Source organism: Rhynchophorus ferrugineus, unplaced genomic scaffold (assembly GCF_030347505.1).
Source record: "Rhynchophorus ferrugineus isolate W39M unplaced genomic scaffold, kcgeb_rfMv2 rfM1, whole genome shotgun sequence".
Classification (NCBI taxonomy): domain Eukaryota; kingdom Metazoa; phylum Arthropoda; class Insecta; order Coleoptera; family Curculionidae; genus Rhynchophorus; species Rhynchophorus ferrugineus.
In genome coordinates, this window is record NW_027472580.1 from 96967164 (window position 1) to 96989865 (window position 22702).

General features: G+C 33.4%; 1 protein-coding gene across 2 annotated transcripts in view; it reads right to left on the reverse strand.

Moving 5' to 3' along the window:
* LOC143193311 (tachykinin-like peptides receptor 99D) overlaps positions 1-22702 on the reverse strand; it is a 104090-nt gene that overhangs the window by 11555 nt on the left and 69833 nt on the right. For both annotated transcript variants that reach the window (XM_076399464.1, XM_076399472.1), the window contains exons 2-6: positions 12592-12713; positions 10414-10566; positions 8365-8539; positions 4105-4320; positions 978-1128 (exon numbers count right to left, since the gene is read on the reverse strand). In XM_076399464.1, the coding sequence (XP_076255579.1) occupies positions 978-1128; positions 4105-4320; positions 8365-8539; positions 10414-10566; positions 12592-12688 (792 nt within the window). In that variant the 5' untranslated portion in view covers positions 12689-12713. The remainder of the gene's footprint in view (positions 1-977; positions 1129-4104; positions 4321-8364; positions 8540-10413; positions 10567-12591; positions 12714-22702) is intronic.

Here is a 22702-nt window from a genome sequence, read left to right on the forward strand (position 1 = left end):
CAGATAGTGGATAATGCATTTAATTATGAATATTGTCGAACAACAGGCATTTGAGAAAATTTCAATCAGTTGAGTATCTTTTTTACAATTTATTTTATTTTCCAAATTTGATTGAATTCTATACTGAATTCGTTATATATTGATAAAATTGGACATTTTACAGACACAAAATGAAACATTTTAAATTGAATTGAAAGATTTGAAATGTGGAAAGATGATATTGAATGAACAAGACAAAATATATATATTTTTTTAATTCTAAAATTAAATATCTTTATTAGATATTTATAAGTTTTTAGTATTGCCTTGTAATGCAATGAATTTTTATTATTTATTATTATTATTTTAGAATCCAAGGAAATATATTATATATTATATTCTTGAAATATATGTATAATTTACAAGAATTGGCAACGTGAGCAAAATCATATTTTAGTGCACTTGCCATGCTTCCTATGAGTAGATTGTCGTCCATAGAACGGGTTCATTGAGTAAATATTACTAGACATATGAGGCTTTATGCTATGTACTCAGTTAAAAACAATGTTGAAAGTAATAGCTTATTATTTTTGTCTGTTCGTTTGTTTTTCGTGAGTTCCTAGTTGTATATTTTCGGCGATAAAGAGCTAAGTTTACTAAATTTGTTTTTAAGAAGTTTCCCCGTTTCTACTATAGTCCGAAATAAGGCAAGACTTTGCGGAGAAAGAGGGCGTCGCCTGCGGTTTTCATCGCGTTTTCCGACCCCAACTCTTAATCTCGCGCCGTTATTTGCATAGTTCTCGGTGAGCGCATATTACTGCATCCACAATTTGCACACATATTAAAACAGTTTCGGATTCCACGGCACGAGGCCGCATTCCGAGTTCGCCAGATCCGAACGGTGATGCATTAATCAGTATCTGTAATTGTGCGAATTGCTCATACGCGATAGTTAGCGGGATCTGGAATTAAAAGTTACTTAATTACAGTGTACTTACCCGGCGCTTGCTTTTTATATTATCCATTTGTCTCTGAGTGCACTCCCCGATGCTCTGAGAACCCCACAATTCGATGCCGATCCGTGCGTAGGTGTATGTCATGGACAGAATGGGCACCAAGTAGGTAATAATCAGAAAGGCCACATTGAAACTGGAACGAAAAGGTTTTATTTTAGATATTCTAGTTTAGGAATCTGAAAAAATTGATTTTCCGAGGATTTCTGTATGTAATATGCCCATAAGAGTTTCAGACGTATGGATAATGTGAGGTAAAATTCCCGCAACCATTGATGCAATCTCCGCTGAGTGGCAATAATGGAACGCTTATTTTCAATAAATATTCTTACTCTCTATGCTTGTTCTTGTGGCATATATTTATCCACAATAAAATTTGGATGTCTACACAACGCAATGGTTAAAGCGAATCTGAGCTAAACGTCACATAACCAAGGTGGCGGGACTTTTGCCCCACCGTATTGTCAAATCAAAATGCTAGCGGGAGTTTTGCCCCATCTTATATTTGGACGATCAAAAGCTTTGAAAGAAGTCTAATTATGAAGGTTAGAAGAAGCTCTAAATAAGCTTAACTTTTTTTTGTTTGCTTAATGGAAAGAATTTAGGAAAATGTTTATTTTAAGTAGTAGATAGTTCAATATATCGACAATGATCGCCAATTAAATAAATGCGAGTATTAAGTCCTTTATCTGAACTACACTTCCCGAAAGTTTAAAGATTTTTTCTCGAAACTAGTTTTTTGGATTTAATCCACTTGGTACCTCTAGTTTTACTAAAACGATTTACTTTTGGTAACGATTACGTATTTCTTTAAATATTCGAGGGCATGGATTTTTCAAATATCGTTTTTACTATTAAAAAAAATCGGAAAGGTAAAAACAGGGGCATTTTTTTAAATGTCACCATTTTTTTCGGGCTGTAGTTACGTCTAGGCTATAGCTATGTCTTTACGAATCAAGAATGTTTTTTTATCTGTTTCAGAACACTACAAGATTTGGAAGCATGTCTAGCAGGACGCATCTCTTTTAACCGACAGTTTAGTAGCCCGATTATTTTTAATAATCTTGAAGCATCTTGTAAAAAAATTAATAGTGAAATTGGTTTTAATTTTTCTTGTCATACTCGAAAAAAAATACACGTAAAACCTAGGCTTTTATACCAAAATACCCTATTAATGTGATAGAATTACATTTCCAAGTTTGTTTTATTGAGGAGCTGTGTAAGTAACGCCTTGGCATTATGCGGACAAAGCGCAAACATGGAAAACCGCAACCAATTTCCCGATTACAATCTCTCGGTCATTTTTACCCTTAAAAGAAGTAAGAAATCTTTGTTTGTGGAAAACAAGGACGCCCAGATCGAAGTTCAGTTTACGGGGGTCATACGTTATTGCAAGAATTTCGGAAATGTAGACTGTTTTTTTGAATGATAAAACTTTCAGTCGATAGATGAATGTTTTATTTCTTTTTATTGTGTATTATTACATCATTTTCCAGTAGGGAATTAGTAAACTTCCATAAATCTCCTCCTAGCCTCATTCGAATTTCACTGGCCTGCTTCAGAAAGACCATCTACACAGCTTTCCGTCAAAACATCAGGCATGTGAAACGCCGCGGTAAAATTAATGAAATTCTTGCGATTGAATATTAACTCGAGGAAAATTTCAAACATTTTCCTCCATTACAGCACAGACTTACGTACACCCATAAACCTGAGCAAGTAAGTATTTTAATCAAGAATGGTCCCCCACATGAATCCCAATTAAAGGGCAATCCTCCAACTCTTCGCACAGCATGTCTAGAAAGACTGTCAATCAAACTGTTACGGAACGCTGGCACCGTCTCAAAGGCAGTGAAAATGTACTCCAACATCTACCCTTTAACACTTGATTACCGACTCATACACTAATACACTAACAAATTATCACCATTTATAAAACATATATTGCCTCAGAATTAATATGTTAACTAAAACAACACTAAACTTATAAATAATCTAGAAAACCCTAAAAAACTCCAAAATAATAAAGAGCCGAAAATAGTATAATAAATTCACATCTATTTTAATAAATTTTAACTGTTTCCTCTACTTAATATGCTATTGCATCAGTTGCAGAGGTTTTCTTAAAGAATCTAGTTTTATTCATTATTGTTTAGTTCTTTCATCCCTTTTATTATACGCATGTGGAATAGTTTTGTTATCATCATTACTGCCATTAGTATGATGATTGTATAGGAATCTTAATATCTCTAGTTTGTCTCGAAATAATCCACATAAACAAGTATAATTGCCAAATATAAATACTTGTATACACCAACAAATTCAGAATATGTTAAATTGAAGACAATTTGTGGTCTTAAATTAATATACCGGCATGGATGGATATCTATGAACAGAAGTTACTATATCTTTTATAACTTCGTCGCATTCCCATTCCCCATTGGCCGTTTGAGGGCCGCAGGAAATCTTAAAGTGATTTTGGTTGGGTTAGTCTAGCCACCGAACTACCGGTATCCTCGGCGACTTATTTCCGGGAAAATACTTTTCCAGGAAACGTATCCGGTCGAGTTTTATTATAAAATGTTTTCGTTTCGTGGTTGTCGTTCGATTTTTCCGATGGGATCGCGACATTGTGCGCTTTCCGCTTTTGACCGAAGAAGACGACGATAAAAAAGAAAAGAAAACCGAACTGGCCCCGAGTCAGTGGATGAATTTGCCATTAATTAAAATGCTTTTTATTCGAGAAAATCTCCGTTAACAAGTTTAAAACTTTTTTTCCGGTTTAAGCCTTCGATTTTCTCGTCAATCTAAATTGTAATCCAATTATGTCGAAATATTGCTTTTTTTAAATTTGATTTTCATACCGCCCCTGGTTGCGGGGGCGTTCTGGTATAGAAATTTGAAAAAGACTTTTTTGCATATTTTTAAAGTTTAAACCTTTAAGAATACGTCTTCATGGCCATGTTTAAATTTTTATTTTTTTAGTTGACTATGTTTTATTTGAAATTTATTTCATTTTTTTTCTAATTGGTTTTTCTAAATGCTTCTGGTGTCCAGACCAAGCATCTTCTGTTAAACGGTTTAATAATAACAATGATAAAGAACGCCTTACTAGTATTCGTAGATGCTCTCGCTTCCCATACCATCAGGCCACTCTTGGTAACAGATGACCCTTTCTTCTCCATTGAGATATATATTTCTGTAGGTCTTGTAAAATAGTAATGATGGCATGCCGATGAGTATGCCTAAAATCCAAGTGAACAGGGCTAGGACTAAGGTGACCATACGTCCCATACGAGGCTTCAACGGAGTCATGATGGCCATATATCTGGAATAAGCAGAAGACTCAATAATAACAGTTATTTGTTATGGATAAACATACATTTTAACATAAAATGTCGTCGTATTAAATATGAAAATAAAAAAAACAAAATAGACGATAACTTGAAATATGTAGTACTTTTGTGCGGAGAAATAAAGTGCATAAATAAAATATTGAATGATATTTTCAACAAAATACTATCAAAAAATGTGAAATTATGTAAAAGAGTATTTTTAACACAAGTCATTCTTTATTTTATTACATAAATGGGTATTTAGTGTCTCACGGGACTGTCTATATTGGCTTATCGATCATTCAGTATTCATATGCAATATTCATAAATGGAAACTTTGGACACTGGCTCTAAAGCACAAGCAATATGGTCCGTACAAATACCCGTCGGCGACGGCGAGTCAATTTTCTAGGCCCTCCGTGGCGAACTTTAAAGTGGCAAGTTTTTGCCGGAGGGTCAAGAGCCTCTCTCATCCCTGAATATTAAATCTGGAACTACGGATTGCGATTTTGGTTGCGCCACAGACTGTGGGCCGGTCATTTGGGGTAAATAGTATCGAATGGGTAGATAAACAAGATGCTGCGGTGTCTTCATTGATCCACACACACACGAACACATATTCGCGCAAACAGAAAGTCGTAAATTACTTCAAGGACCTTTATAACATTTAAAGTTCCGCTAGGTTTTCAGACTTCCGTGCCTGATCTTTGTGTTTTAATGAATGAATAGATGATAGAATTTTGAAAGATAAAATGTAATAAATAGTGGTTTCAAAGACATGGTACAAATGGTAAAGGCGATGAATTTCATGAAGTTAAATTACCGCTTCTAAGAAGAACTCTAGATCATTTAGAGTAAATGAATCTCCATCCAATTCTTATTTTATTTTTTATATATTTTCCATAATGCCTGCAAGTATTACGAACATAATGTATAGTCTTTGTATTTTTATCGTTAACATTTTCAGTTCTGGTCTGGTCATTCATTCTTGATAATTTTGAGATATTTACCAGATGTACCGGTAATTCCTTCTCGGTTTTTCCTCTAAAAAATGCGTTATTTACAATGGCCGTCGATTCTTATTTATTCGAAGTATTAACCATTTAAATATATACCTCTCTTACACAATTTATAGATATCATTTGAAAACAACAGTTTCTCTCGCCATTGAACCTTTTCGAAACAGGTAAAGTACTGATCAGCTGTAAGTGCGTCCCATCAATGCTAAAGGGTGATAGCAATATGGAGATTTTAACACATCAACACATATTTGATTGTTTTTTTTCTGCATAAGACAGTTCATTGTCCTACTGCAAAATCCCTTATCATCTCATTGAATATTTGATTTTCTAATTCCCTGTTATTCAATTAATATTTTGGATCTTTCCCAACTTTTCTATCAATTATTTTTGAGTTTAGGTTAGGTCTTTATCCAATTACTCTTGCATTTTGGGTCGTTTTCACCATATTAGTACATTCTTGAATGTTTAAATCATCGCATTTGAATTGTCTAAACCACGTTCCACATATTCTTACGGTTTTCAGCAGTATTTCTCTTTTAATAAGGCAATAAAAATAATGCGCACAGCAAATGTACGTTCACAGGCACATAACTCAACATTCTCAAAGAATTATACATCTATAACGCTGTTGTTTTGTCGGTGTTGTTTCGTAACTTGTGTTGATTTACAGCTAATGCTAAGTAGAATAAAATGTCAGTATACAAATCATAACATCGTATGCTTATGACTAGTGAAAATATGTTACAAAGACCAAAAAACAAACAAGCAAGTAATTAGCGACTCACTTGGTAAATATGATAGGTTGTTTGCGTAAAAGTGTTCTTCTCGACAAGCTTTATTATGAACTGATAGCTCTTGTTTTTATGCGCTCTCATTCAATATTAATCAAAAATTAAAAGGGTTTAGAGAACATTCCGCAAATATTATTCAACAACTCTTTCGTGTCCTATATTGTATCCTAAGGGGGTTACTTTAAAGAGATTGACATAAGAACCTTCTGATTTTAATTTCAAAAGTCTTCCTATTTTATGATCAAATATGCAACTGTCGTGACTGGCTAAAGGATTCCAAAGCGGAATACTAAAATTTTAATTTAAAAATTCCAACGTTATCTACGATTACGATTTTTAGTGTGCTATGAATTTATAATCACAATATCTTATAAGAGTAATATCAGTTAACGCATTTCTCGGACAATCGTGCATTTTCCCCGCATTTTCCGCGAAAAGATCTGAATATGACTGGAGCTTCGTTTTAGCACAGTAGAATTCGATTGTGCAAATAGCTTTAAAAACCATCTGCAGAGGAAATTAAAATCAGACACAAAGGCGGACAGTTCCGACGGGAAAATGCCGCCATTCAGCCAAATAAGATTTTTAATAAATGGACTGATTGATTTTCCGTTCCACGAAGAATGCACAATTCTATTTCTTTTATTCCATCATTTTCGCTTCCACCTCCCATTTACTGGACAGGTCGTTGTTATCAAGATAACGGGCATAGAAACATCTGAAGCAACATTTAAATTACGAGCGTATATAACGATTGAAATAGTGCATACAATGGTGCTACTTATAATATTAATTAAGTTCCGAAAAAGATATAGACGAGATCATAGAAAGCGATCTGAAAATAGCAAACATTTTCCAGAACACTTGTACCCGATCGCCACTAAGGCGAGACCTAGTGAATGAAAAATAAATTCTGCGATACTAATAACATTGATTGAGAAGAAGTTATGTATTGATAGTGATGACTGAAATAGGAAAGGTAATAAAATATTATTTCTGTTTCTAAGACTAGTGCTAATTATTACTTCTTATGGTGCATTTTGAATTTTGATGAAAATACATGAGAATATGGCCATAACATAGAGTAAAGAAGATATCCATGTTCTGAAGTATATTTCGCAGTAATTTTTCTATTTAATTGGGCGACGCAGGACGCTGGATGGTTAGAGGGAAGGTCTTGGCGCCTCTTATAATCGAACGGAACAAGAAAACGAAGGGTCGTATTTCTTGACTTTTACCGAAAATGTTTTCATTAATAAAATATATCGAGTAATATATATTCTGGCCCTGCCGCCTTCTGGATATAGATTAAATTCCTCGGGGAATGCCAAAAATAAGTTATTATCCAATTAATACGGACGATGTAATTTGCGCGGCGGACAGTCTGCATCCGAATCGATACGGTGGCAAACAAAGCAAACTTTTAATTATTCGGGTCGTTGTTGCCCAAAAAGCGGATCCTATTTACCCTATTTCGCACTATCTGTATCTCTGATTAAGCGCCAATTTCCTGTCTATGGAACAAATCGAAACACAATCTAGTATTGAAACGAGGAGAAACAATTTTGAGTGTGTCAGCACTTCATCCGATTGGAAAAGTACGGTAATATCGTTTGGATTTCGGAAATTGGGAAGAGGATATTTCTTAGTTAGCTCCCATATGATACTATGGAAAATAAAATAAGTTCTAATAAAGGCAATAGGATTGAAACCACGTGCATATTGCGTACCCCCAATGTAGTTTGAGCATTGAAGTCTCTGAATTATGAAGTTATTTCTTAACTTTTCAAGTAGTTTGAGTTAATCTTTCTGTAGTACATGCCTATTGTATGCATCTACTGATCAGATATGGTTAAAGATGACTTCTACAACCACATAGAGCATATATTTCGCGATGAGAAAAGCCGAAAAGAGCAGGTGGTATTGGACCCAAGATTTTTGAAGATTTTCGCACACCGCAAGTTTATGGGTGGGTGCTATTATCGTTTTTATTGATTTTCGCTCTGGTTTTGACTGTATATATTGGGTGTCACTTTAGGTAGCTTTGGAAACAATATATTGAAGCTTCCAGCATTATACCTCGTTAATTTTTACAATAATATATGGTCAGTTACAATTTATTTGCAAATCTATTAAATAACCAAATCAATTTGAACTAAGCATAAGACTTGACCGCTTATTTCTCCTATCAGCTCGACAATATAACATTAAACTATCGACTTACCTGTCAATGGAAATCGACATCAGCGAAAATACGCTGGCACATACGGACAACACGGCTATAAACTGACTTATTTTGCAGTACAGCTCGCCGAAGGGCCAGTGGGAATACAACATGTACACGTAGTTAAAGGTGACATTCAGAGTGGAGACCATTGTGTCGGCTACAGATAGGTTCACTGAAAAAATTGCACAAAAAAGGCAGAGCCAATTACTTTTATCGCACTCCTGACGAATGAACTATGAAGAAAAAAACAACATAACGCAAAAGCAGACGATTCGAGAGGGGTCGAGGGGTTCAATAAATATATTTCTTTCAGTAGGTTTCTTAGGCATAGAGAATTTTACAATAAACATCCAATTAAAACAGTAATTGAACCTTTCACACTTATTACTTCTCGAGTCGGATATATTAGCTATACATAAAAAACAACGGAATCACTTCGCGTTACTAAATTGTATCCTGCCATATTGATAAGAGTGAAATTAGAATCTATTATATTTTATATATATATATATATATATATATATATATATATATATATATATATATATATATATATATAAGGTTATTTCTAATAGATTACTTTAAGTGTGCATATCTCTAGTAATACTTATTAAATGAAAACATTCTATAGCGCATTTGAAAGGTTAAATGCTTTGAGTTCGAACATGGAGAAAGAAAAAAGCATTGAACGTTGTGTGATGCTTATGGAGATGAGTGGTTAAGTGAACACGAGTACTAGAATTGACTTGCTTATATTTTGTTACCATTTTTTTACCATTTGGCCACCCTGGATCGGCCAATTATTGAAACACTTCACCAATATACTCTACCTAACGACATTACCAAGAACCTAATATTGATGGTAATAAATATGACCATCAAAAGAGTGCTTGGTACTTGAGTTTCACATAAATTAACTGAAATGTACTGAAAAGCTTAATGGACCCAGAGTCATTTTTGGAACGGATATTTTGAATTATGAACGATGAAAATTCGATCACGCGCAATTATAATGTGGGAATAGTTGTGGTTCAAGTTAGGAACAACTGGTTGCAAAGTAAACAATGGCGCTAGAGAAGGTGATTCTATTGTCAGTGAATAAGATGATTAAAGGAGGAAAATAAAAATACTCCCAGGATTGATTAATAGACATGGGTTTTGAAAAAATGTGTCATTATGGTTTAATATTCAAGTCGTTAAAAACTGGTAAAAGTCTTGTAAACCCGATACACTCATGTTTAGAGAACCGTTAATTCCGAGTCGAAGTCGCTGATTCTTTCACGGGGTCCCTCGCTACTATTCAATATCTATGTGACTTATGATGTATCTGTGATCCCTAAAGTTCAAACAGTAATTCGTATTCTATGCGGATGACACTGCCATATTTTTACGCGCTCTGTTGTCTCAAACTCGAAGAGCAGCTAATGACTCATAGTTTGGTAACTGCAAATTAATCCACAAAAATTCTAAGCGATAATTTATCTCGCTCTTTCCAACCTTCGTTTAAGATGGTCAGATCAAATCCAGCAAGATCTCCCAGCAGGTCCCTCTTCTGTGTAGAACTACCAGTCTCAATAATTAATTGAGGTGGTACGTATGGCTATGGTACGTTCCATTTTTCTATATGGTTCGCAAATTCGATTCCACAAACCGACTAAGATTATCTAAGACTACTGTAATTGTTCCAAAACAAGATGTTGAGAATGAATCTGGATTCTAAAGAGGAGCTGAGAAGTTTTGATGCTTACACCAGTGCCCCATCTGACTACAGTTTATTCATTAGCCGTATTTGTTTCAGTCTCCGGGAAATTCTTATTTCGCGACTTGTGACAGTAATTTGGGTTAGTTGGATTTTAGTTTTATCAGAAGTTTGGTTATCAAAATGATACATATATCTTTCATTACTGTTTGAAATTTAGATTAATAAATTTGCTTTGAAGAAAGAAAGCATAAAAAAACAAAATTACTTTTTCCCCCACCAAATATTACAGAAATATCCAACATAGAAAATGTCTAAGAAATAATACAGCTGATGTCAATACTTACGTAAAAAGTAGTTGGTGACCGTTCTCATGCGCTTGTGGGCGAGAACGATCCAGATGACGATTAAATTGCCACCGGTAGCGACGATGACCATTCCCGCGTACAAAATACTCCATAAAATCTGTCTCCACACCGGCAAGATAAATTGATTCCTATCTGCGAACAAACGAAAAAACAACAACAATAAATAACGGCGCCCAAGATTATTTTTCCTCTCTCCTGCCGAACGGAACAAGAACTTTTTATCGGGATAATTTGTCCCGCGAAACAATCAGAAGAAAAGTTGCGACTCATTCGGAATAAAAAGCGAACGCCCTCTGCCGCGTCTCGTTGGTGGGGTGGGTTCTCGTGGAAATCAACCGGAAAACTGATTTTCCCCCTGTCGAGTTTATTATAGCGACCGTTTAGTTTGATAAATTGATACGCTAATCAAGAAACGGTTTTTTTATGCAAATTCCAATTTAGTCCGCGCTATTTAAGGTCGCGCGATCGCGAAAAGTTAACAATTATTCCGGCATAAATGCCAAGTCAAAACGTTCGCGAGAGAAAAAAGAATTACGTTCGAGTGGTGCCTTTTTATTGAATAGAACAAAATGTAATTACGCCGCTAACGAGAAAGCAGTGTGTTCCGAGACCCGGTCGCAGCCGAGAGCAAAGCCCATGACGGAATTCGCGTAAAATTAAACAACTTTTAATAAAGCTTCATTACATTAAGAGTTTCCGTCAGTTTCACGTACCAACACTTTCCGATTTCGTGTCACTCTCACGAATTACCGGGGTCAATCGATATTTTACGTAATCCTACTTGAGCTGTTTTTAACAGTCATTAATATTTGTTAATTAACTACTTAGTACAGGGTGTCTAAAAAGAACCTTATGTTTGGTGAGTTTACAGCGTGAAAGCAACGAGTCCGAAGAGAACGAGGACCAATAGGAACATATTTTTGAACTAAATAACTCTGATCGGCCTTACATTTATGATATTATTGCGTGTGTAAAGAAAATAATTGTGTTATTTGTGTTGATTTACTTGTAATAAAGTTGCATATACAACAGTAACAATAAACAACATTATCATTTCGTTGGGAGAAGCGCATTAAAAAGAAAAATAATGGAACTAAAATAGAAATATATAGAAATGAATTGGAAGAAAATCTTAATTATCCGTACATAACAAGTTGCAGTTACATAAGCAAATTCTAAAATCGATATAGGGTCCTGGGGATATTTCCTGAAAAGTAACATTAAAAAATACAAATTTTTCATTTCCAAAGTCCTAAGAAATGTCATTGATACACTGAGATACTATAGGAATGTTTACCTTCGCTTATACCTTCAGATACCTATTTTTACTCAGGAAATCCAGAGATCTTATGTTAATAACGAAGTATTGCGACCCTTGGATAACACTGGAGTAGGACACACATTTAAGAGGATTGAACCAAATATATTTAATTGCAAGCATTATTCAATAAAATTCATGAATGGTACAATGGAAAAGACTCAAAAACCTCAAAGAAAGGAAAGGAAAATAGCTGCAATACGATTTTAATTCATTCGTCATTCGCGATTTTTGCTCCTCCTTTGCTCGCATTTTTTGTAATATGTTATATATGCATAAGAAAAGTAGATTGAAGAAAAAAGTGACAAAAATTCATGGGTTAATTTAGAAGTCAGCTATAACGTGTAAAAGATAAAAAGTTATTCTCTTGCAGAAATCGAATGGAACATTCTTGTACATTCGTACATTAATGTGTTCGCCAGATTTAGCATGTTTCAAGTATAATTCGCGCAAATGAATTACTACTTATGTATGCTTGGTTGATAATCGAAAAGAAAGTAATTTGCTTTAAGAAATTGTTTCAAATATTCCGGAAATTATAGAAGGATAGAAAGAAAATAGTAAATAAGCTGTAGAAAAAAATAAAAGTTCTATCAATTTTCTCGGTAAAAACATATTTTAAAGAAAAATTGATAAGAATTAACTGGTGGTAATAAAACATTCTATTGTGGTTTTAGCGTAACGATATATAGCAACATAAATTAAATTAGAGGCTTGATAGTTCGTCGAGCATTTATCGGTATTAATTAATTCGCGCGTTGTCGGATTTGTCTTGCAAAAAAAAAAACATAAATCCCACAACCGTGAAATGCTTGTTTCACGGTTATAACTCATCTTACCTTCCTGGCTATAATTATTTCCGTAGGTGTACTGCTCCGAGCTGTTCGCTAAAGAGTAATTTAGCTGATTTTCCCAATGATATATCGTCTTATTCATCCTGATACCGTTGTCAGCGTCAATTCTGAAACAAATAGGCAAATAAATAAACGGCAATTGTTTCGATCGGAGCTCGTCGTGATCCAATTTAAAAAATGGTTCTGTGCTGTAGTGGGCGTGTTTTGTTTTAAAACGCACCCCGCTAGCGAAAGGGGAAATTGACAGTCATCATGTGACAAATCATCGTTGAAAGCGTCGCGGAAAAATTGAAAACAGGAAAGGTCTAATGCGTGTACAGGTGTATAAATGAAAATGGATCTGCAGCGATAAATTACAGAGAATTTACGGTATCGAATAATTGATTGATTGACGAAATCATTTTTGTGTTCGGCGGCAGCGATGGGGACCGAACACCCCCTTTTGTACGTGTTCTATTAATCATTAATTAACTCAATCATTAACTACAAGTAATTTTTCCTTCATATTGTTCTCATAATCAACTTTTATTTCAGATCTAATATTTCAGACCCAAACTCAATTAACGCGTGATGGATGTAATCCCACTGATGCACTCCAAATTTTTAACAGAGAATAGTTTACACACATAATTAAACTATATTAATTTAAAGGGTTTTCATACAAAGTTGTGCACATTTCTTTTTAATCGACTTCAAAAAAGGAGGAGGTCCTATGTTCAAATGTATATTTTTTAAAATATGTTCGCCGATTTCTCCGTCAATTATAGACCGATTTTCAATATTCTTTTTTAATTCGAAAGAGCGCTCTTCCGAGGTGGTCCCATTGCAACCAAATCAGAATATGATGGCAGAATCCGGGGAAATCGAGGGAAACCTAAAATTTCAAAGGCACGTACAAAGTTTTCACATATTTCTTTTATCTAAAATAATCAGATATCTATTTATAATGTTATTGATCAACTAAGGTGACGGAGGACCGGAAGTCGTTCAGTGCAATAACCGATTAGTTTGCTTCTTAAGCATTAACCATATGATATGAGAAGCCGTAGAAATATAGTAGGCAACTGCTTATATGGTGTAATGATTAGAGCGTTCGGCTAACATGCCGGCTAACATCTTGGGTTCGATTCCTGGAGGGGAACGAAATTTTGTCGTTCTACTTTGATTAGAACATTTGTCAAATTACCTAGGTTAGGTAGCGGACCCCGTGGCCTGAAGCGTTCCTTATTTTCAATCATTGTTTGTTTATTCCTATTTTTCCTCATATGGGCTGTAGCTTTACTTGACCTACCCATTGTAACATCTAACACTAAAAAGAGGAAAATAAAATATTCTTGACAAGAAAATTGAACCGACTTCAAAAAATAAATAAGAAACTCACTAAAAAGACAAAAATTATCAAACTTGGATTTTTAACACAAAAAAAACGTTTTAAACCAAATATGTATAAAATAATGATAGTAATAACTAAATTAAAATAAACAAAAACCTTATTTAACCTATCTAATACACGTATTTTATATTCTACTATATACACACAAATTAGCTTAATACCTTCCTAAACCTATTTATCTACTTACAACATAATTTTAACTACCACCAACTGATAACTTTGGAATCGGTGCAATCAATACAAAAATAATAATATAATTTTGTAACATACACAAATTACTAACAAAACAAATCTAAATTAATATAACTGTTTGGGTTGGGCATTATGTTTGCATACGGAAGACTATTTCGTGTACTTGAAATCTGCATGTGTAGAATTCAATTGTATTTACCATTTCTTTGTACACACAGTAATGTTATTGACCTCTGTTTATAATGTATATTCAGTGGTATCAATATTATTACTTCTGCATTATTATCAGTAAATATAGCCATTTTTATTCCTTCACATTTAGAGATATCACTAATATAGAGTTAATACACACCTTGGGATACCTCAATTGACTTTTCTTCACTAAATAGTTTGATTTTAAGTGTTTTAAGTATAACTGGAATAATTTAGATATGATTGATAGCAGTGACATAGGTCGGTATGATGTTTTATTATTGGGCGATTTAACTGATATGGGGACCAAAATAATTTCCGAATTTTTGACTGTGTAGGCACATATTGCAATCCCATTAGATTGATCTTGGCCATTTTTTAAGGACTTGGCTAGATCATAACTTGCAGCTTCTTTGATACTGAAATTTATCTGAATTTCTTTGAGGATTTCATTTGGAGTTATTGAGTTTAAAACCCTATCTTCATTCCCATCCATCCTGAACTCATTCCAGTCCTATTCCATCCTAAATATTGGAGTCGGATGTAAAACTAAACCAGCATCCGGTGTGTGGCGCAACAAACAAAGGTAATTATCTCTAAACAGTAATCAGTCCAATTGCTAATTATTCAAATCCCACGGAAGATTAAACGCCATCACAGAGTTACCCTATAAATGGGGCATTTATGGCCAGAATGACATAATCGTATTAATATCTGGGATTTGCCGCAGAAAATGTTATATTAGCAATCGGGGACCAAAACTTTCTCGCCAGGTCCCATTTAATTTCACGAGGTTACGACATGATTAAAACTAAAAGCTATTCATTATTTTAGAAAAATGTTTCCAACAGTCTATGGTCGCCCCGAATTTTGTTGTAGAGAAAAAATTAGTTTACCGTTAACCACTTCCTGTTGACCTACAACGTTGTTATCCATAAAGTTTCGGGAAAATGTAGTTAGTACTTTCTTTTTAGTTAGTTTAATTAGGCTGGATAAAACAGCTGATACATTAGCTTGTTTCAGTCAAAAATATATTCTATATAAAAATACATACATGACTTAATATTTTAAATATTTCTGTGACTGGAACAGATAAGCTACACCATTTATCTTAATGTCAATAATCAGTATATATCAAAAAATATAGTTAATACAAAGCATTGAGGGCGAGGAAAAAAGCGCCATTTTACAAAAAAAATGTTTTAGGTAGGGGCTACAACGACTTTCCTACTAATTAATAATGTCGCCCTTTTATATTAAATATCTACAAGGGTTGTAGTAATGTCAACCCTTTTCTTATTTTCTTAAATGTATTAGCTTTTAATTTTGTTAATTTGTTTTTGTTTTTTATAAATACACTTTACACCTTAAGCATATAATGTGAAAGATAAAATAATTTCGAATAATCTAAAAGTATATTTTAAAATCGAGTATATCTATCTACAATTAATATATAATCAATGTCTTACTATATACAAGCCTTAGCATAGAGCGTTCGAGATATAAAGATAGCGTCATTATTTTACGGAGTAAATTGTTTTAGCATTGAATATGGACATTTATTTAGTAATTTTCCTGATATTTTAACATATTTACTTCCGAAAAAAGAAAAATGAGGCTCAGGTTCATTGAAAATTATGTCATGTTTATAGAAATCAGTTTTTAATTGGTTTACATTCCTTAGATTTAGATGTCAGAGATAAGCCACGGTCTTACCAAAATATTGTAGAGAAAACCGATAAAGCTCTTAAACATATTGAAATAGAGTGGCATATCTGATTTCAAGATATCGCTACAAAACTGAACATAATATTAGTTGTTAAAACGAAAGGAAATCGAAACATTTTGAAACGAAAAAATTATAGGAGCTTATAGAATTCGACAGTGTTACAGAACAGCTTCAGTTATAGCTGCATAATCGGTGTTGACGCCAAGGAAGGTAATACTAATTACTTGGATGTGGTAGAAAGAAGTAGTTCATCATTAGCTCCTTCAATCTATCTAAACTCTTAATTCGACTGACCGCTGATAATGCGGTTGAAACAGGCGCTTTAAGAAAAGGATTAGAAAGCAAGGCGTTACCTTCCATGATATCTACCCTAGATAATTCATATCTTAAGCTATTCAGTAACATTTGAGAACCCATTTATCACGACTTGGCACTGCCTCAAAAAAGATGTCTGAAGAAACCGTTGATACATTCAAAAACCATGTTTTGTAGGTACTTCAGTCAGAGTGGAAAAAGTGTTACGAAGGAGATCATCATGGAAAATATTTCAAAAAGAAGTAAAGCAATTTTTGTTAATAAACTACTATAGAAAAGTGACAAAATAGCGCAATATCATCGATTAGTGTTTAAAATTTATATAAATAAATTTGTTTTCAACAACATAAAAAAACCGAAATTACTTTTTGCCTAACTCAATATATGTTTAAAAATCACTTAATTAAATGTACTGTACATGTCACTAACAGATGTTTACTGTTTATTAGACAGATTGCAGATTCCCACTGGAATACCAAAAAAAGCCTTAACTTTTTTGTCTCGTAAACACATTTTTACTGTCGAATTATATCCCCAAGTATATAGGAACACAAAAGTCGTGAAAATAAAAATGCAAAACATGTTTTGCATTAAAACAGATCTCCTTGTATTTTGAGCATGAAATATTTCGCCCCGGCGAAACTTTGATTAGCTGTAAAATGTCTTGGGTCGGGGAAATACCAAGAGGCAGCATAATTTTAGAGCAGCTATGCTATGCACAAGCATGGCATAGCGACAGTCCTCACCCCATGGTAAAGTTTGAATAATAGCGTTCAATAAAGGACCGTAGTTGGGTCAAACCAAGCGACGAAGTGGCGAAGCCTTGCGGGGCACCGGCATATTAATTCGTAATCGAAGAAGAAAAAAAAAGATATCGACAACGCGGACTTAATTTTAAAATTGCCAACTTGTCCCGGAACTTTTCCAATAAAAATGCCCTTAGAAGTCGACCCTTTGCGCGAAACTTCCCTCGTCGGAAACTAAGGGAAATCGGAGAGGAGGTTATAGAGGCGACGCGAGAAGCGCCGATGCCTTTCTTCGACATATTTCAACGAATTAAGGTCCTAATAGGCGTACGACATTGTATACTTTCCGCCCATTACTTCAAACTAATATATGTTACCGAGAAAGTTAAATTGGAAAATGGGATGCCTGCACCCCCTTTTCCTGGCCGGGTTATCAGCATGTTCAACTGCCGCACATACATACGCTCTTTGTCCGGTCTCGAGAAGCGCCAACTATCAACGCACGTCCAAAATTTAAATTGTCGATTGAGACAACTATGCAAATTAAGTCGCGTTCAACGCAGACTACAAGAAAGTCAACAAAATGTAGTATGTTTTTGACTCACTATACGCATGGGCATTTTGATAATCTGTCATCTGGCTTTGTTTATTATTTGCTAATTATATGGTTGTGTTTTACTTGTTAATTTGTTATATGTAATTGTGAAAAAAGGATGACATTCAAACAAAAATAATAACACTTGTTTTCTTATTGGTATTAGGGGATATGAAAAAACACAACAAAGCTGAGTTGTGTTGAGTTAATATATGTATTCAAAATGTATTAAAAAATGTATTCAAAATGTAACTAAAATTAAAACAGAAATAAAAATTATAGTGTATTCTAGACAACATCAACAAAATTATCAAGATAACTCACATAATGGCAAGGAATGTAAATTGTAACTAATTACTAAAGATTTTTTGCCACGATATGTTAAGATTGTATGTATCAATAATAGTGGCATTGTTCATAGTGGTTATTAAGAAATATTATGCATAAGCATGTGCGTTTGATAGAAGTAAAACATGAGTACTGACACTGTTTCAGATAAGTACGTAAATCTTATTAGATGAAAATCATAAAATTATAAGAGTAGAATCCAGACATTCAAGTTACATTACTTTAAAAGACTTTAAATATATCCGTTAAAAGATTTTATATATGTTATTTTAAGTTTTACGTTACTTTTGTTTTATGTACATTATTAAATATTATATAGTAAATATTTCATTATTTTTATGGAGAAGTTTTATTTACGTTTTTGATTGTTTTAAAAAGATTATTTTTGTTTTAGGTTTCATTACAAGATTGATTTCTGATGTACGAATTTTTTTAAATATTACATCGTATTTATTAGTATCAACTATTTCTTTCAGTTAATATAATAACTCTTAACACTTACTAACTACAAATTTTATTTAGGTAGTAGTTATTTAATAATATATTATAAGTACAATATATAATATTCAATATCCATATTTTCTTTAATATTAATATATTATGTAACAGTTCTCTCCATAGAGAGCATAAAAAAGAAATAATCTGTTACTGCATTCGTAGTATTAAGAATATAAATTGAAGTGTAATGTACGCATATTTGTAGAATACAAACAAAACATTTCTTATTTAAAATCAGGTTAAGTACAATTCTCAAGCTTCATAATCATTTCTATATTTTCTATATAGTCATTTTCGGGACTAATAAATTTCTATGAACGTATAACAAGTTTTATATTCAGTTAGTAAAATATTCTTTGTACATTTTACATTTTCTCGCATCTAGGACTTGACAGCTGTCGTAATTTCACCATCGTTACACAAGAAAATGAAATTGCTTTTCCTCAAGCCCATAAACATTCAGTCAACCAAATCAAAATGAGAATATCATGTCTGTAACAAATGAATAACAAGGTAATTTAAATGCTTTACTCTATATTGAAATCAGTCTGTCTCGATTCTTTTCAACTTGACCGACATCGTCGCAGGACAGCAGATTTCCGGTCGGGTCTGATTTTACATTTAATTTTTGGTTTTATTGTAATGTTCAAACTGGAAAAACGGAAACTTAACTAACCGATTTGCCGAATGTCGTGTTTTTCTGATGAAATTGAATCCCTCGTTGGTCACACAGATGACATTTTGATCTCGGTTCTATCGATTTTTAACCTGCATTTGTTACTGCGCATCGGATAAAATTAAACGAAATATTTGATACACGTCCATTCAAAATAACAATCTGCCTGAAAATGTTCAAACTCTCAGCGACTAGAGAATCGAAACAATCCGATTCGACGTCTCATAAATATTTGGCGATGTTAATTTCATTACTCCCGTTGCTTCTTCCAAAAGAGGAAAAAACCACCGAATGGAAAAGATGAAATATTCCGTAGACGGAATTAATTCGGATTCCCGTAACGAATAACCCAGGAAATATATTTAAATACTCTTTTTGCTGTTGCTTAATTTGACGTGGGATAGAATAAAGGCGTATCGTTTTTACCACACGGTTTTCAATTATCAAACTTAAATAGAATCATTCTAAATTTGAGCTAAATAAGAACATGAAGCAGTGCTAAATGAAGCCACAATGAAACGTTGTTTGCGGGAATATATACATCGCGTGCAAAGTTGTCTGCTCTGTTGCATTTTCTTTTAAACACTGTTCCAGGCAGGATAAACTATTAAGTTTGTCTTGCTCTACTTGAAATTCCAGGAAGTTTGAGGTTTTGCTGCTTTGTCCTTATTGTTATACTGCTGATATGTAGTGGCTATATATAAACTTTAAAAATGATTTCCTGTCATTTTATATGAATTTTTTGTTCAATAAGCTGAACTATATTCGTTGATCTATTGAAGCCATAATAACGTCTCCATTTTAGATTTTAATTTTCATCTAATATCAATTTCTCATAATCTTTACTTGAATCATCACTACTAGAGTACCAACTACTTGTAGATTTTATCGCTACCCTGTCCACACAGCTGAAGTTTCTAATAATACTTGATGATTTTAGTAGTTTATTGCTTATTGTTGAATGCTTTTCGGAGGTTAAGCAATGTTTATTGTTATTATTTAACCACAATAGCATATAATTCAAATAAAAGCTGTAGTGACAACTTTTTAATGAGATCCTATAACGCAGAGAAGCACATTAAATATTTTGAAGCAAATTTGTTTTATTATGACAGTTGTTATTATTTATTTTATTTATTTCTCTCTAAAACTATCCACATTTTCTATCTACATGTTTTTAAATGAATTATAAATGAAAGGGGTATAAAAAATTTAGACGTGTAAAATCGGACAGTATTTTGTATATTAGAACTATTTAAAAGAGTTTACCAAAAATTGCAAATATCACAATGTTATCTGGCTCCACTAACATAATAAAACTTGAATAGGAGGCTTCTAGTCTAGGGTCTCTTAGTTTAATCATTATTCTATTAATGAATATAATTTTCTGGTATATCTTCATGATTGTGAACAAGAGAGTAATACCTCTAAAAGTATTATAGTGTATTATGTTATGTATCGACACAATAAATGCTAATCTTTACAGATTTTTTCCACTTTCCATACTCTGTTGTATTTATTATTGTATTTCCATTAATAATTCAGTAGTTTTCTGGCCCATTTTTTTACAATTTCTTGTACTCTCTTATTTCAACTACGCTTTTTTTTCGTTTTTCAGTTTTCTCAGTAGCACTTGAATTCTTTCATATTTTGTTGTTAGTGGGTATATTTTCATATATTGCTATCTGTGTACAAAGCAATGCCTAAAACTATTCGTTCTACTTTTAAATTATTTTTTCATCTTCATTTATTATGTCTCCTTTTTTATCTTTTATGTGCCTATAATTATATGCTATATTTTTTCTGTAAGTTTTTAAAACCCTTTAAATTTTGTCTCTAACCTTTTTCCAAATTGTATCCATGTTTCCCTATTGCCTATTTTATCAATTGTTTTACGTTTTCTCTGCTTTTTTTAATAAATCGTAATTTTCGGTTGACTTTTCAATCAGATAATTTCTCCAGGTTTTCTTCCCTTAATTTCATTCTAATTCGGACCACCATGCTGTTTTTGGCCAGATATTCTTTTTTTAATACCAGAGGTTAATTTCGCTGTATCCAATTATAGTTCAATCAATTCGATAGAAAACATTTTAAACACCAATTATGTGGAAAACTAATTTGCATTTGTGTGATAGGTCTCAAATTATCTGCCGGAATAGATAATGAGATATGGAGTTATAGGTTAGAGTTCAGAAACGAACCCGTTACTTTATAAGCTGGACGGCGAGCGTGCGTTCATGCGGAACGCCGTTGACTGGAACGTCTCCACAAAGGCGGAAAAATTCTCCACGGTGCAAAATTCAGTCGCTACCGACGGAGGCGGCCGTGGACTAGAACCGAACACGATCCGGTTGTTGTTCATGCCAATTGTCGCAGACGGTCGAGATTTTTCATTCTCTTTGTACTTCTGCCGATATTTTCGCTGTGTTTTCAATTCCGACCCGCAAATATTTCCACTGGATGCGTCCATGACTGAACATCGCGCTCGAAACCTTCTTGGTTTTTCGTTACCTCTGATTTATCTTTTTCAGTTTAAAAACTCAATAACAGTTTTAATGGTAATGGTTTCAATGTAATGCTGTGGTTACTTCCTTTAAAGGGATCTTATATTATATTTGAAAATCCCACTCAAAGGCATTGCCAGAATTATTTTTGTTGCCAAGTTATCATAATTGTCCCCTATATTAAGTGATACTGATTGGTAGAGAGTGTCAAATATAGTCGACATGTTGACCAACGTCCTCAATTGAAGTTAACATCGCTGAAAGGAATAATGAGTGAAAATTGTCATTTCAAATAAGATAGTCTCTTATCTTTCTGTCTGACGAATTAATTCCTATAATTTTAAGTGATTCATTAGATAGGAACTCCGATTTTGCATTCGTTAATTGTATTGTAACTACTGATAACATGGCAATTAAACAAATTTTGAAAACAATAATAACTCATTCTATGAAAAAAAGTTTAACAAGATTAGAGGAGTGTTGAACATAGGTAGAACTTTAACTAATTATTAATAATATCTGCCATTTTTCTACTATTGAAAATCTAATTTGCTAAAGAATACTATGCAGGTACCTGCAGGAAAAGAATGATATGAAAATGAAATGAATTAATCAATTGAAGAAAATTTCTTCCGGAAGAATTGTACATTAAACCTCTTTTCGTTTTAATAATCGATCCTAGATACCAATTTATATCACTTCATACGGTAGTAGTAAACTTTTGTTTGCAATTTGAAGAAATTTATTCACTATTGTTACGGCAGTAAAAGAATTCTTTTCAGTCTCAATGGCGCCGATTTTTCAATATGTCGCCACGCAAACTATGAAAAGTTTGCTAAACAGCCTTTCAAGCATAGTTCGACCATCCGGACCATCAATCCTCATGGCCGATGCAGTCGTTTATCGCG